This window comes from Onychostruthus taczanowskii, unplaced genomic scaffold (assembly GCF_017590055.1).
Source record: "Onychostruthus taczanowskii isolate IOZ18803 unplaced genomic scaffold, ASM1759005v1 scaffold18, whole genome shotgun sequence".
Classification (NCBI taxonomy): domain Eukaryota; kingdom Metazoa; phylum Chordata; class Aves; order Passeriformes; family Passeridae; genus Onychostruthus; species Onychostruthus taczanowskii.
In genome coordinates this window covers 1,808,586-1,825,947 of record NW_024499017.1, presented here as the reverse complement: position 1 = coordinate 1,825,947, position 17,362 = coordinate 1,808,586, and the positions used below count along the sequence as shown (strand labels likewise).

Sequence of the window (17,362 nt, the reverse complement as noted above, 5' to 3'; positions counted from 1 at the left end):
GGAAATTACACTGTAATAAACCTGATTTCACTATTGAAAGATATTTCATTTGGCTTTATAGTCACACTGAAGCATACCCAAAACATATGTTGGATGCATGGAGAGAATTCTCCATTAGTTTGCCATTTTTGTTACAGCAAATAGGAGTAAACAAGTGGATCTTTGTCCCGTACTTCAGGAAATCTTAGCACACGGAGAAAGTAAAATAAAAAGCTCTCTTACACTTTCTCTAAATAGGTTCTAAAACAAAATTCTACTTGCATCACACCTGTTTTCAAGTCTGGTAATCTGATTCCATCAGAATGTCACAGCAAGAACAGAATTATAGGGAAGCCACTCAAGTTAATATCATGTCCCACTGAGTGGGACAGTGATGCATCATTAAAAAAATAAACTATGGCTGCAAAAAGTTGTAATCCAAGAATGACTTCCCATGGTAACATCAATGAATAGCCCCACGAGGAACACAAGACTGTGAGACTGAAGTCTTTCAGGTGAAAAGTTGCAGCTTTTGTGAGGAGCAAGTACTATGGAACATGGTGCATTACATTACTTTCTTAGTTTGATCACAACTTACTTTATTTTGTAGCACAACTTGTGGGCTATAAATGTAAAACTCAGGAATCCCAATCTCCTTTACATAAGATGTTGTTCTGGAGTATGAATCTTGTTGCACATCTGGCCATCAATTAAAAACTAATCACGTATGAACAAAATGTCATTTCTGTTTGATACACAGAGCACACAGATAATGTGGCCTAGCACTTCATCTACCTGACACCTAAACCAGCACAACTCTCCTGCTGCAAGTCCAGAACTGGAACCAAGAGTGACACGGGGAGGGACATCACACTGTGAAACACAAGTGGAGATACTACAAGTGCCACTTCTCTGCACTCTGATCCGGATGCAGAATAAATGAGCAGCCCACTGTCCTCACAGACGGCTTGGAGGAAGCCAGCCTGACTGAAGCAGTGCCCAGGGCTCAACAGCCACAGCTGGGTGACACCACTCCCTCAGCCCCCACTGTCCCAAGCAGCCGAGCAGCAGAGCCCAGTCCTGCTAAAGCAGAGCCCAGTCCTCCTAAAGCAGAGCAGCCAGCAAGGTCAAGATCATTCTGACCCTTTTTGCTTAAGCACAGGATAGCAGTTAAGTGTTGCTTTGTGTGTCAACACTCCGTATTATTCTAACCAGATTAATTGTTTTTATTTTAAAAAATTCCTGTTTTGGTAATTCTGGAATTGTGCTATACTTCCACTCTCCTCTGGCTCTTTATTCCTCATTTCACAAGAGAAATTACACAGGCATGCATGTTCTAATTTCTCTCATCAGGGCGTTACCCATGGCTTCTGCTCCAACTGTTCAAAATTCTGCTCATCCATCTCAAAGAGCTTCTCTGCCTTGGGCTTATATATTCCTTTGCACACAAAAGGCTATTTGCAACGTCACTGAAGATAATTGAAAACAGTGGATATCAACTATGCTCAAAAAATCATCTAGTGCTCATGCACTATAGTTTTGTTTTGGCAGGATTTCTGAAGGAAGTTTCATTTGCAGAATGATGAAAATCTAAATTATTTAGAAACTCCGCGGATGATGGTCTGAAGCAAGCAATGAACACACAGGTGACTTTCATCTTCCCAAACACTCTGCTTTAAACTTCAAGAGTTTAAGGGATATTTGCAACACAGTCCTGCAGCACTAAATGAGCCTTTTGTATCTTAGTTTTCTTTGGATAAATAATTACTAAAGGACAGTGTTTAATTGCCCCTATCATTTAAAGTTTCCTCTACACTAAAAAAAAATAAAAACTGAAGGAAACAAGGAGAACTACTGTAGATTTTCAGGATTATACCTGTCTTTGGAGAAGAATGTGAAGGAGGAACCTGAGGTATTTCAGCCACTGAAAGCATCAATACTTAAGAATCCAATCTGCATCCACCCCTTCACTCCCAAAAGAAAAGCTAGCATTGCACAGGAGAGAGAATAATTTCAGTTTGAAGCCTCCGAAGCTATTTTACTAAGAAAAAGGTGGTACTGGTAAATTCTGCCAACACTTTGTAAGTATCATGAACTAAACAAAGCTTTACCTCTACTATTCATGAACTACTTGGTTCTGAAATAGTTTTAAACAACAATTGTACTAAGGCAAAGACACAGAAAGCCCAATCCTCACTCTCCCCCTCACAATTGTAATATGGAATTCAACACCTTCCTAAATTAACCTTCAATTTTAACACTGCTCTTCCACAAGCATAATAAAAGATTTTCTAGATTACTATTACCATCTACATGTGCTGAATAATGAAGTAGGAACAACAGCAGACACTGTAAAGATCACAAATTATTTTCCCACCTACAAACTCAGGCAGAACCAAACATTAGAGTCCTGAAGGGAACTGTAAATATGAAGCATCTGCTGAGGTCCTTTCCCTACCACCTGGGCCTCCATAGCAGACAAATCCTTTTACTATTTGCTGGCTTAAGCTACTGAAAAAAAACCACTTAACTGCACTTGCAGGTGATTTAATAGGCTCTTAAGTTTCATGATGACTGACACATCAGTCCTCATAAGAAAATAAAATTATGCATAATAAAGGAAACAATTTTCAAAAGCCTCAGAGACTTTGACTATCAATTTTTATATCCTTAGTTACTGAACCATATCAATATATTATAGGTCACATAGTAGCCATATTTTGAGACACATATGCCCTACAGGAGCTTTAAAATCAAACATCCCAAAACATGTCCATAATAGCAACTTGACAAAACAGGAATGCTTAAGGAGCTGGGTTTTTGATATCACACATTTTTTCTTCAGTTCCCCCATTTGAACGACAGCTTCACAGACCATCTTTTCACAGTTTACCTAAAAACAGGCATGCAGAAAAAACAGGTATTCCACTGCCATAAGATTGCTAAACATCACTAAAAATCAGGATATCCACTGTATAAACAGTTTCTAAGGTGCAAATGGAGAATTTCCCTTTGCAGACAGGTAGGCAAATAGGTTTAGATCTGTCCCTGCCCATTGTAGCCCAGGTGTTTGTCACCCCTGCCCAGCTTCCCAGACACAGGGTCTGTTATAACAGGATTACACAAACCAACCTAATCCATCCAGGCAAAGTCAGCCAAGCTCAATCCCACTACTTTTACCAGTTCAGGTAAAGCAGCCACTTCTTCTGAGAGCTGGTAGGAGCCTAAGGAGAAGCCCTCGCCCTCTGAGCCCCCAAGATGGCAAAGGGTGAAAAGATGCAAGCAGAACTTCAAAGGGCACAGCTACACCCAAAAAACCACCTCTGGTAGCTTTCAGGGTTTACCCAAGAACAGCTTACCCTTAACAATTGTTCTCTGCTGTGAAATTCACAAAATTGCCTTTTAGGACCAAGGGAGAGCAAAATTTCCACAAATATGTAAATGATTTAGGAACCCTGATCTTACTTCCAGGACTAAAGTCTTTTGGGATTAATCTGATCATGCTGATACTGAGTTTTGAAAACATGGAGACAGTTTGTTCACTTCCACCAATTATGGTGGACTGATTATGCACATTCCTTCAAAAGCTGTGGGGGAAATAAAAAGCCACTAAATTTACCCTACAAGACCTACACTTTCTATCCTGTGCAAATACTTGAAAGCCTATTTCCTCCTCCAATCAACACCCACTGCCCCCAAATCCCTCAAATTAATGTTGTTCTTTTCACCTATGTTCTGTATTTTACATTAACTTATGGGTTTATCTGCATCATAAAAGGCATTAAAATAGCACTGCTTTATGGAAACAGCATAGTGTAGTAGAGACATTAAAACCCTGGACAAAGAAGAAATGTGGACAGTTCTTTTTAATTATTTAAACTGGTATCCTTATCTTTCCAGTTTTTTATTTATTTCATAGACCCTCTGTTTCAATCAGTATGAGTGCTCCTGATTTGAGCTACTTCTAACTAAAATTCCCAGGCATATTCTTTAGTCAAGAAGTAATGCAACAGACTCTTTTCCTACCAAGGTAAAAGTGAGCATTTTTTGTGTGTTTATAAATTTCACTGTGTGCTTTGCCTTCCTAAAGTACACTTGGATGTACTAGAATTCTTCCTACAGAAATTTGTCTTTCAAGAGGGGGAAAAATCCTATGGAACTTTAATTATAAATCAGATGCTTGAATTAGTCCTACCACTAAGTGATTTGAACTAATCCACTGGCTTTTAAATCCATGCCATATGCATTCTCAGTCTTGCTCTTTATTTTTGCAGCATTTCCAGCAAAAACATCAAATGCCAACTGGAAAGACTGTTTTGAGAAATACCCTTACTTCCCACTGCCTTTTTTTTTTTTTTTCAATCACACTGTACATAAAAACAATCTAGCTGAATCACTGCATGTGTGGGAATAACCTTCTATTTCTTCCCTGGAAAGTATCTACATATCATGCCTCCTTCCCATCTCTGTAAGCAAGTGCTGTGAGAGTCTGTTGCTTTTCTTCCCTCAGGTGATGGAAGATGTATTTTGCTAACAGAGGAGTGAGAAAAAAAAAAAAAAGAGAGGAACAGTTACCTCAACTGATCTGAAAGTAAAAGTACTTACAAAACAAAAAGATGAAGCAGGAGAAAAAGGTTTTGTGCAGCAAAAACAAAGTGGGAAGAGCAGCAGTGGGAAGAAGCTGATTTATTTCATAATGTCAAGGAGTTCAACTCTAGTAATATCTAATTATCTTGAAACACACCAGTAATTCTAACATCTCCTATAAAAGACAGCCACACTGTTTTTCTTTAGCTCACTTGCAAAGCAGTATTAGTCTGCTGGAACAGTCGCACATACAGACTACGCAGTTTGCAAACTCATCATTTGAAACACAGATATATATTTTTTCAAAGCCTTAAAGTGCAACTATTAGCATGCACTTGGTATATTCTGGATTTACAGCTTCAGGTAAATTTCCAAACATTTAAAAACACAGAGAAGTTGAAGGTATCTTTTTCCTACAGTGGGGAATTAGGATTTCCTTAGCCTGCCAATTCCTTTTGCTTAAAAAAAGAACTCGGACCAAACAACAGTTGGTAAGTTTGCTTTAAAACTAGATATTAACAAGTAAAAATAACTATCAGTATCAACAGTAGTTCAAATAATATTAATTAGTTAACCTTTCCCAGTAAAACAGCGACATTTGGGTTTGTGTTAGAGCTGTAACAAAAGCTACAACTACTAAATTACTGTAACACACCAATAGCTCTGACCCCCTCTGAACCAGTACAACAGGAACGAGCAGGGAGTTTTAAAACAAATCAAGGTCTATTACATCAGTTCTGCAAATCATACCAGTGGTGTTACCATTAAACCAAAGTAGAAGGAAACAGCAGGTCAGGTTATCTGCCTTTCTGCAGTCTCCATAAAGCTAGGCAGCACAGATCTTTATACAGCTCTTGTATATTGCTCCTATTTTGTTAGTGTAGTAAATATTATCACATAAACAAACAATCTATGACCTTCTGATAACTGGCACCACATGCTATCTGGGCAGAGGCGAGACTAACACACTCCCAGCAGACTAATGAGTACTGCTGGAGGATAACAGGCTTGGGAAAAAACCTCCACCTGAAAACTCTGATGGGAGCAAAAAACCTGCAGCAGACTTTTGCCACCATGTGCACAGCAGCAGGTCACCCAACAGGAAGCCTGGCAAGCCATGCACAGGGTTTTCTCACAAAGAACAGAGTGGAGAAAACTCTACTTCCACACACACAGTGGGTTCTGCCTGGCCAATATTCTTGTTTATGACTTGATAAATTACGTGACTTGAAAAATTAGTTAAATGAAAGAATGGAGAGCAATGTAATTATTAACTCCTGTCTCCTTCCATCAGAGTAGATTTACACTCTCAAATGTCCACTCCAAACAAGCCCACAGCAATCCCTAAGAAGGAAGGGACACTACCACGGTGCCAGGCTTACCCTGCTCACCTGGAAGCCAAGACAAAAGGCAGTTTTTGGGGTCAGGGCTCCCACTGGGGTGCTGCAGCCACACTTGGCTGCACAGATCAGTTACACACCCCGAGCGTGCCGTGCTCGCTCCAGAAACCCTCTGCATGTCCATCTGTGCAGCAAACCTGCTTTGTAACTGCTCAGTAGGCAGGGGAACCAAGAACAGAATAAAACTCTCAACACCTCTCCTTCAGGAACACGGGATCAAACTGAAAATAATTTAACATAAACATATTAAGTCCAATAACTAGCTACAGTTGCAGTTTGTTAGTAACTTTTCAGCTCCAGAATAAGAACATTTTCAAATTAGATCTGAAGTGCCAGTATGCCATCTGGAAAGTCAATGCAGATTCCAAAGCCTCTCCAGCATCTTCTAATATTCACAGTCTTTTGGATGGTGGTTTGTTTTTTTTGTTTGTTTGTTTGGTTTTTTTTGTTTTGGTTTTTTTTTTAAGACGAGGGATTTCTGCACAGCATTTTCGAACATTCAAGGAATACAAAACTGAGCCCCAAGTTACTTTGCTGCATTTCCTATATCAGGAGTGTTCAAAACTTCTTATGAAAATATCTAAAGCTATTATTACAGTTACAATTAAAACCATAAGGTTGAGTTTGTAGGTTAAATTTCTATTCCCTGAGCAAAATGAAGAATGACCTCAAGTTACCTGTTTTGAAACAAGTTTATCACCCGTTTATTACTTGTTACTTTGGCGACACTCTCCTACAGTACTAATACAAGTTTAGATGCCCTGCTGCCATAGTCAGGCAAAATTAAAATCACAGATGTAACTCCCCCTTTCACTTCTAAATGCTTAAAAGCAACTGCATTGGGTGCATTTTGAAAGAGAAGGAACAATCACATCCACTATGGCAAAGCTACACGGAATACTTCAGGTAACATTTTATTTTGATGAATTGTTATCTTTACAGTAGAGGTGTGCACAGTGAACTGTGTTCAGATTAAACAATGCAGTATTCGTTCTGGGATTCATGATTCTAATATACACCTTAAAAGTATATATTAGAAACTGTTCATATTCTGATTTGTTCTCTTGTCCTCAGATACTCTTATTTGCAAGGCAGGATGCACAGATACCAGAAACACCATGGGCTGGGAGCAGTAATACTGCAAAGTACTTTGGAGTCAACAGCCTCCATTTGCTCTGCTTATCGTTACAGGACAGAAAGCTACAAACGATAACAATCAAAAAAGGACACTACCTAAGCAGATCACTGAAAACTGTTTCCCACGGTCACCTCTATCAGCCCAGTGATAAACATGCATGCTTAAGAGCTTTCACATAATGAACTGCAAAAAATGCTTCTTCTTCTTCTAATGTAGGTGACAGATCTCATCCTTCCAAGTACCTGGAGAAGCTGTTCCCTGACTAACCCTGTGGATCAAATCATGGGGTTTTATCTTCTTTATTTCCCCTGAAGCTTCAGCTAGTATATCTGTCAGAAAACTACCAAGAAGCAGTTTAGTATAGAAGAAAATACTGCACTGGAATACTTCCCATGAGGCCCAAATATTAAAAGAGCAATCCATACTGAAAGATGACCTAGTAAAGATTTCACACAGCTACCTCAAGTGCTGGTTTTTGCTTTGACATGAAGACAGAAGAACCATGATGGAAAAAGGGGGACATTTAATGGTCTGCCTCAGACCTAGTATCACAAAGGTGACTACTGAAAATCACTCCAGGATGGGGCATCCCTCACTTGGCACACCTGCTCACACCATCCACAAGCGCATTGACACATCTGTGCACAGAATAACAGAAGCAGCAAATGCACTTCCATTTGAGAACTTCCAACAGAAGTAGCAAATGTAGAGTGAAAGGCTGTGCAGAGCTCTCAGAAACACCCTCAAGATTCATCCAACTCACTTGCTAGAAACAGTCTCTAAAAATAATTTGAAGATTATGTGGAAGTGTCCTGTGTACCCAAAAAATGAGTAGAAGATGCAGTAGTGACCAGCTGTAAGAAAGGTATAAGAGGGTCGCTGTGAGCTCCATAAAGTGCAAAATCAATAGCAACTGAAAGAGCATGCTTCAGCATGCCTGCAGCAGGTTTGCTTCAGAGCACCAAAGGCTGAAGTGAACTATCACAGCATATAATGTTCAGTGACTTGCTGCCTACAGGCAAATACCACACTGCACAAAAAACAAGGGAGGAAGTTTGTTAATACAGTTATTCTCTTCTTTACTCCTAGGTACTTCTACGCCAGGGGCTGACACTGTTACTTACTGCCACTGAAACTTTATCTTTTACCAACTGCATGTGCCCCTTGTCCAGGTTGTAACAACAGCAGCTTCAGAAGATCACTGGTTAGTTCAAATTTAGATAGAAAACAATGCACATTATGTACAAAGTAATTACAAGACAGCAAAAGAAGCAGAACTGTACTGTCCTTTCTGCCTCATCTCAAAAACTACACCATAGGAAACAATCTAACAGCTTGATGAGGCAAACTTCTCTTCCACCTGATGCTGGAAGTAGAGGTACATGTAAAGAAGCTGCTTACCTCAATAACAAACTAGTTCTTCAAGGCAAAAATCAACATGAAAATTTTCTCATGTGAGTACCTGCCAAGTATGACTACTAGGGCAGTCATTCCCCATGGATGAATGAGTGTTAAGATACCGAGTCTGAAGCACAATCAGACAGCCGAGTATGTAGAAGATTCTCAAACACATGAGTTGAATCACCCAACTGGAGAGTGTGACAGAACAAAGCAAAAATTAAATAAAATTAACCTTAGGACCTATTTTTTTTCAGCCTGACTCAGTATTGTGACCTCAGACTGTGATCTGCAATCATGACCATTATTCAGATCAAGACAGTTCCTTCACCACACTATGTTTAACTCAATACTTGAACTGGCAGCTGTGGAAAGCTTGTCAACCAGGAGTGCCTCTGAATACATAAGAGATAAAGACAGATGCAAGGCACAAGTCCTTCACACCACTTTCAGAAATTATATGCATACTTTAAATTAAAGCCAAAATCTTACTGAGGGATAAGGGGGAGGAATGCAAATGCATAGAAAGGAGTATACTTTTTATAACAACCCTGTTGAAATCAAACAAACAAAATAACCCCTCAAAACCAGAACAAAAACCACTTGCTTTTTGTAGCACACAGGAAAATATAGCTGTTCCTGAAGTAACATAGGAAGTGAACAGCTCTAAAATTAACAGTGAGAATTAAGAAAGCTTAAGAAAGTAAGTTATCACACTTCCTCAGTCTAGCTTAAACACAGCATCAAGAGGTCAGGCAGGGTCAACAAGCTTTGATTAAGGACTCCCTGTCTTGAGACTATACACCGTGACTCATAACAGAAAGATCATCACCTTAGTCATCACTCAACCTGCAGCACAATATTGCTGCATGCTGTATTTTAGAAGACATTTAAAGAAAGGCTTATCTAGACTTAATATTTGTGACAGGTTAATGCAAGTTCTTTCAGGTGTTACTGCATCCATAAACAAAGTAATTGTAAGGAATCACATGATATGTGATGGGGGTACTTAAATGTAACTGAAAGTAAATCTACACTGAGTGAAGGTGATCAGCCAATGTTGTTACTCATCTGTACAGCTCTCACTTATCATGGAATACTACTCTAATTTAACTCATCTGCAAGTTCTAGAGGATTTTAATATTTGAATTTGTCCCTTGTTATATTCTATTACTTGTCGAATCACAATACTATTTCCTCCACGCTGCCTTAACATCTTCAGTAGTAGTGTTGGCTACTTCTCCAATAAGAGATCACACCAACAACAGAAGTGTTGTTGCACAAACACCTCCACACAGAGTGGAGGTGCACAAACACTGACTTTGATTTTACGTCTCTGCTACCATTGCTGTCCAGTAAAAATCCTAAAAAAAGCAATGCAAAACAAAAAAATTGCACAATGCATGCAATATGGTATGGTGATGGAAAATACCACACCACAAAGCCTTCTCAAGCAATTGTAGCAACACTGTGCCTCTCTCACTGAACATCACTTTTGAATAACTCAGACATAGATGCCATACCATGGAGGATGTTATCAGACTCTCAGAGAGGCTGATCTGGAATGAGGCCTGCCAAATAATCTTAACTGTTGTCATGGGAGGAAGAAAATTAACAAATGCTGCTGCATCCCAGCACAAGACAACCCCAGCCTGTCAGGCAGCCAGTTCACCCCCACTCTGAGCTGCTAGAGCTGCCCTCCCACCCATGACCCACCCTGAGAGCCTGGCACCCCAAGGGACACAATCTGTGTGGCTCAGTGTCACACAGATTTTGTGACACAGCTTTAAGGGTCAGGAAAACAACCATCAGGGACAGGCAGGATCAGAAGACCTGTACTGAATGAAGCAATACTGACACCTTGACTGCACAACGATGCTAGAACACACCAGTATCACCACTACAAAGTTACTGGGAAGATTTATACCGGCTTTACTGATGTGTAGGAGAGAGTTTTGTACAAACCTACAAACAAGAGTTCTGTTCCCTTGATTCATGTCTGTCTCCTGTTTTGATATCCTAAGTTCATAGTATTGCTGGAAAAAAAATCCTGCTCTGTTATCTATTCCTTAAAATTACAAAATTATTAAAGTTCAAATTGCTCCTGCTATAGCTATTTGCAGCCTAGGAAAAACATCTGAAGCTCATATCAACTTCAGCAGTTTTCCTCTCTTTTTCTTGCTTATAGAAGTATTTCCTTTAGCCCCTTTTTCTAGGCAAAGGCACAGAAAGTAATACTCAAATACTCATGACATTTTGAGCACTCTTTGGCTGTTCATCCAAAAAGATAATTCAAAAAGAGAAACACTCATAATTTAAGAATTCTCAGCATGTTCAAATAATAAATTAACATTCCAACTACCCACTAAGAACAGCAATAGCATTTATTTGGTTATATGCAAATCTTATGTATTATGCAAGCTTTTCACTGGTTGTGTTGCTCTATCACTACCGGCACAACTCCCCCCCCTTAGCACAACACCTAAGCTGGCTCTAGGCCGCATTCTGCTCCTGCTGCCAGTTCCAACATCCAGCAAGGAGAGCACAGGAACCACTGTTTTACATCACATACAACATAAACAAAAAGCTTTGAAGCAACAGTCATCTCTGAAATTTTGGCATATGCACGATTTTGGGAGAACATACACTATCCTGAAAGATGTGTTCAGAACCCCCACATGATGAGATCAATAAAAGAGAAATATTAAGTATTCCTGTTTTACCCTATTCTATCATTTCAATAGCAAAGTTATGCACACAGCTTCTGAAAACCACATTTAAATTTTCCAAAATGAATTCCCAAAGTGAAAAACAGACTTAACGTTTTAATTTAAAATAAATTATTAGAAACGGACAGGAACAAAGTATAATATGGAGATAGCTGAAAAAAAATTGAAGGGAAAAAAAAAGAGTAATAATGTGCTCTCATGATACAGGTTTCCATCTATCTGTGTTTCCCAGGACTCACAATATGATACCAGGCTTCCTAGAACTGACCTTATGCTAACAGTTTGACAATTAAAAAGTAAGAGCTACAACCCCAATATGATTTAATAGAACACTAAAAAGATTCAGGGTGAACAGATCCTCCTTCTTCAATGCATACTGCTGCATGAAACACACAGCGGCTCTTTGGAATCAGCAAGCACACAAGAGGGAATGACACACTCTTCCTATTACTTAATATAGACATCTCCTTCTACCAAAAAAAAGTCTGCCAAACTTGTGTTCCTTATATAGCCACTCCAAGGTAAATAGGTATCCAAATCCCAAACAGAAGATATGAACTGGAGAAAACAGAACAGTTCACAAGAATACATCCACATGTTGTTCCCTTGCACACACAGAGATCAGCAGCCTCTGAAGTCCTCCTTAAACTGTTTAAACAAAACACGCCAAAATGTTGGCCCTATTCCAAAATCCTGAAACCTCAAGTAATACTGTTATATAATATTCGCCATGTATTTCTCAAATGGTTTCATCAAAGTGCCTTCAGTCCACATCTTCATCCCTAGTAAACCTGTTTTTCTCTCCCAGCCCTTCCAAAAGAAGTAATTTCTTACTACAGGAGGCTGTGGGGAAATATCCGCTTTCACTTCCATAAAGCACAGCTGACTGCCTCCAAGAACTGCACAAGCTGTCACAAGGGTACTGCCAGGAGGGTGCTGTGGCATGACTCAGGACGAGACAGAGTGACAGTGGCTCTCCTCAGACGGGTACAAGAAAGGATCTGCACTCCAGTCACATCCCTGCACTTCCACCTCACAGCCGGCACACGCAGCTACGGAGCGAGCACAGAGTACTGCTCTAGCAGGCTCATGCACAAAGCAAGCAGATTGGTGTCTATGGATTTTTCCAAATAACTCCTTTTTACTGTGATGTTCACAGTGAATTCACCTGCAGCTTATGTTTTAATGTACAGGAGTTCACCAAATCCAAAACACGTGTAACTGTTCTAACAGAGGGTGCATGCACACACCTTGCTGTTTCGCCAAAAGTCAGAAGTCTGTGCACAAAGGTGTTTGTTTCATCTACATTAAACTTTTGTGTCAAATAATGTAACAGTAAATCAGGCAACAACCCTGCATTTGATTTAAGTGCTTAAGAGTATATGATGAAAACCAATACAAATTATTAGATTTCCCCCAAGTCAGGCATTCCAGCTGGTTTTAGATTTTGCTGGAGGTTCACAGACTTGCTCTGCTTACACCAGCCTCAGCTCTTTCTACTTGTGCTCCAGCCCACATGGAAATTGTGCTCCCATGGCTGATACCAGGCAAGGGCCTGAGCAAAGACAGCCAGGGACATGCAGGGTAAGTTATGACAGTCAGACAGCTGCCCTAATGTAGCTCCATGTCCTCTGGTCAGCTCACACCTGGGACAATGGGTTTGTGCCTGCCTTAATGCACTTTGCTTCTTTCAAAAATGAGACTAAAAGATCTGACAAACTTCACATGAAAAACTCATAATTGAATCTCTGTAGCAAATAATGGCTTCAAGCTATTTTCTTCCCTGAAGTACTTATGGTTTTATTTCATGGTACCCTCACAATCCTGGGCAACATGCTGAGATCCCTTATATAAAACAGCACAAGTCTGCTCAAGTCTGTGCCAACCAGTTCAGCAGCGTGGGAGTGTGTGCATGTCTGCGTGCAACCCCCTCCTGTGGGGGTCACGGGATTCTCTCCCTTGCATGGCAAAGTTTCCATCAGTACTTCAAAACGTGCATTCAGTATTTCAAAAAGCAGTTTTCTATCTAATCCATGTTTCTTCTCAGCAAATCACACCACAAATTTATCTCCTTAAACTCACATATGAACTGAGTTCTTGCCTTCAGCCGCAGATTACTGTGAAAACAGCTCCCTACAGAGTCCCAAATCCACACCTCCTTCCTGGGAACTGTGTAGCATTGGACTCTTTCCTTTGGCACAAGAATCACAGAAATCTACAATAAACAGGCCAAACTTAAGTGTAAGTCTTGATTTTTGGGTTTTGTTGCACTTTAGGCTTCTCATTTCAGCAGTTCTTTTCTCACATTTTAGCCAGGCTCAATCTAAACACAGTGAAAGCTGTAAAATAGCCACTTTAGTATCCCAAATACTTTTTCTTTCTTTCTAATTATGACACTACTAACATTATTTACTGCTGCTCTTGGGACACACACACACAGAAAATCTCATCCAAAACCCCCAACCCCACACATCCTCCTAATCCTTGAGTTTTGCTACTAACTACCCTGCCAAGGCAAACCCCGTTTAACTCTTTAAAGCTTGCATTAAGTCAACAGTAACATCATTCTCATGCTGTGAAACTTCTCATCCATATTCTGCATTATCTGCTCTTTTCAGAACTGCTGTCTGATGACAGTCCCCAGAGGATGGAAGACATGGAAGCTGTCTCAGACTGGTGCAAAACAACTTGCAGGCAGCACTACACAACTGATTTACAGTGATATTTCACAAATCACCATGTTAAGAGTGCCACCACACAGTAGAGTACCTGTCATGCAAACACCTGCACTATTACTAGAACTGCAAGACTGAGAACTTCCACTAAGGAAAAATATTAAAGATAAGCCAGAATCACAATGTACACAACAGCACCTTTAATTCCAAGAGAGCAAAAACTCCCTTGTATTGAATGTATTTCAGCACAGGAAAATGTTAGGAACAAGTGCATACTTCGGAAAAAAAATCTAACTTGAAACCAAACCCAATACTGTTGTGGGTTATTTTTTAATTATTTGACTATCTCTTTATATGTGTACATAACCTTAACTGAGATAGTATATTTCTCAATAATAATTTATAAAAAAACTTGGCAAAAAAAAATAATTTGACTGAACAGCTACTTAGCTTCTAATCAAAATCTCTATTTCAACATGTTTACCTTACCTAATTAGATCTTTAGACAGCTAGTTGCACACTGTTATGCATTTACATAATCTGTTCAACTTGCTCAAAATTACTGGACTGGTTTTCCAGAGAGCTGATCAATAAAATTGCATATTCAGAGCTGGTTAAGCACAGCCATCCACACAAGTGACATCCTTGCACTGGAAATGTGAATGCCACATGTCAGCTTTCAACTGTGTTTTTCAGCAAATCTGGTCTCATCTTCATGAAGGTGGGACTGTTCCACAATTCTGTTGTATTCCAAAGACTCAAAGTGTAAAGTGATCAATTTAACAAAATTACAGGATGATATATAGGGAAATGCACTGAGAGCCATTACTACTTTCTCACAATTTGCATAGTAACAATCAGGGAAGAAAAAGATACCTGTTAACACACAAGTAATGATATAATAACAATGCTGGTATCTTTTTTTTCCCCATTAACTGCTAGAACACAATTTTGGAAATTTACATTGGAAACAACGAATTTAAAATATTTACTTTAGCAACAACCTCATTTGCTAGGTTACAAACCTCTCTATCCATGCTTACTGCTCAGTGTCTCAAGATGCAGACAGATGCCTTAGAACAGACAGTTGTTAAAGAGAAGCCTGCAGTGGGGAGAGAAGGCAACACCTCAGGTCACACCACAGGTCCAGGAGGCTTCACCCAGCCTTGGCAGCAGCCACTCGGTCACACTGCAACCTTCACAGGACCTAGGCACTGTTTAGGCTTTCCTAGGAAGCTTCTGCTCCTTTCAGAAATTATTTCCACAATTTTTCATTCAAGATTGTTAGCCAACAGCCTCTAAAACTTCTTATGGCTTTTTAAAAAGGAAACTCCAGTAATTTAGGAAAAGCAATGTAGGGGTGTATTTGAGACACATTCTCCCTTGCTCTGCTTTGAATAAAGGAAATAGCTGAAATAGAAGCTCAGCATCATGTAAATATATGCCACAAACTAGACAGTCAATACACACACAGACTAAGATATCTGAGTATGTCTTGATACTGCTTTAAAAAAAAACTCCACAAGGGCCTACCACTTGGAGTTTGAAACCGATTCCACCAAAATTTAACTCTAGCAACACTTTGAATACTTTGGCAAGCTGAAGCTCACTCTTTTTTCACCCCATTATTATTACCATTACTTTCTTCTTGAAACTTGCCCTTTTCCACCCTATATCTTCAATACAGAAAAAAAAATTACAAATTTACAAGACAGAGAGAGAGCAAAGCACTTCTAAAAATGTTCCTCAGCCTCCAAGTAAATAAGTTACAAGACAGAATACAACCAGAGTCCAAAAACTAACTTAAAAAATTCAGTACTTAGTACGTTCTACACACGTTACTTTTAAATTGTGTGAAGAAAGTTGCAGAAAGTTCCAAGGTACAGTGACTAAAACACTTAAAATAGTACACTTCTGGCGTGTCATTTTATGAATTATTATAACCCCAGCAGTAAAGGTAACACAGGAGCTGGCAAGGAAACAGGTAGCCAGAGGTGGTAATAACTAGTCTTCCAAAACAATCAGCAAATTTGAATAGTCATTTTGACAAATGTTACAGAACAGCAATTTTGGAAGGCAAAGAGGCTGTTGCTTTCCTGTGTGAGGGGACTGAAGGACCCTTAGGTATAAGCTGAGCACAGAAAAACTCATGCAACTAAATCACTACAGATTTCTAAAATGAGCTCTGCAAGGCCTTCAACTCTTACCATACACCTCCGTCATCTAGACCCTGAAGGGTTCAAGGCAAAGGTTATGTTTTGAAAAGCATGAACTTAAAAAAAAAAAATCCACAGACCAAATGGCCTTTATCCAGGGCATTGCCCATAGCAAAAGCCATCAATGTGCTCAAAAAAAGGGGAGGGCTCAAACCCGTTTTCAGGTAAACAGAAGATAGGTGATTGCCTGCCCTCCATCTCCGTGGACTCGTGCAATGCCAACTGATGAGACCTAAGCTAACACAAAAACACTGATGTCAAAATATTCAGATCAGCATATGCATTCCATAGTCAGAGATCCATGACAACCATTAATAACCCCACAATAAAAACCACTGCACACTATACATGCGTGGAAGTTTATTTCTGAGAGCAGGTGCCTGCCTGCATGCATACCTTCTCAGTCAGGTCTCAGAAAACACTCCCCGGAAAATTACCCAGTCTGTGCACTTTCTTTTGACACCAGCAGATGATTATTGTTTTTTTTAAGTTCTAGTCCCTACCACGCATTTGTTCTGCAGGCAGCACAAAGGGTTCGAGTGAGCTTGACAGCGCTGCAGAGGGCAGGCGTGCCGACCCTGTGTATGTTTTTTTTTAAGTTCTAGTCCCTACCACGCATTTGGTTCTGCAGGCAGCACAAAGGGTTCGAGTGAGCTTGACAGCGCTGCAGAGGGCAGGCGTGCCGACCCTGTGTCTGTGCCACGGCCCTGTGCCTGTGCCCCGGCCCTGTGCTTGTGCCTGTGCCCCGGCCCTGTGCTTGTGCCGGCCCTGTGCCCGGCGCTGTGCCTGTGCCCCGGCGCTGTGCCTGTGCCCCGGCCCGCCGCACGTGTGTGAGGAGCGAGAGCAGCACCCGGCGCTACAGCAGCGAAAGAGCGATCACAGCGCGCAGCGGCGCTGACAGCGGAACGCCGTGTCCGAGGCACCGGCCGGCAGCGTGTAACACGTGCACGGGCGGTGACAGCGGAGGGCCGGCGGGGCCCCGGTCCCTGCGGATAGGCGTGCCCGCCCCATCAGCATGCACACGGGCACCGCCGCCGCACGCGCGTGGCCCCGGCCCCGCGGAGCCGCCGCCCCGGCGGGCGGGACGCTGGGTGCAGGGGCTGCCCCGCACAGGCCGCTCGAACACCGGCGGGGCGTAGCTGTCACCACGGCCGGGCGGCGCCGGCCCGGCACCCACCGCCCGCCGCCCCTGCCCAACCCCGCGGACCCGGCCCGGCTCCCTGCGCCACCCGCCGGGCCC

The 17,362-nt window shown here is 41.0% G+C and overlaps 1 protein-coding gene across 1 annotated transcript in view; it reads right to left on the bottom strand.

The window, feature by feature from the left end:
• Positions 1-16,998: 16,998 nt before the first annotated feature.
• Positions 16,999-17,362, bottom strand: part of LOC121333993 (numb-like protein) — an 806-nt gene continuing 442 nt past the window's right edge. Inside the window, exon 2 of the mRNA XM_041400848.1 lies at positions 16,999-17,108. Coding sequence (XP_041256782.1) covers positions 16,999-17,108 — 110 coding nt within the window. The remainder of the gene's footprint in view (positions 17,109-17,362) is intronic.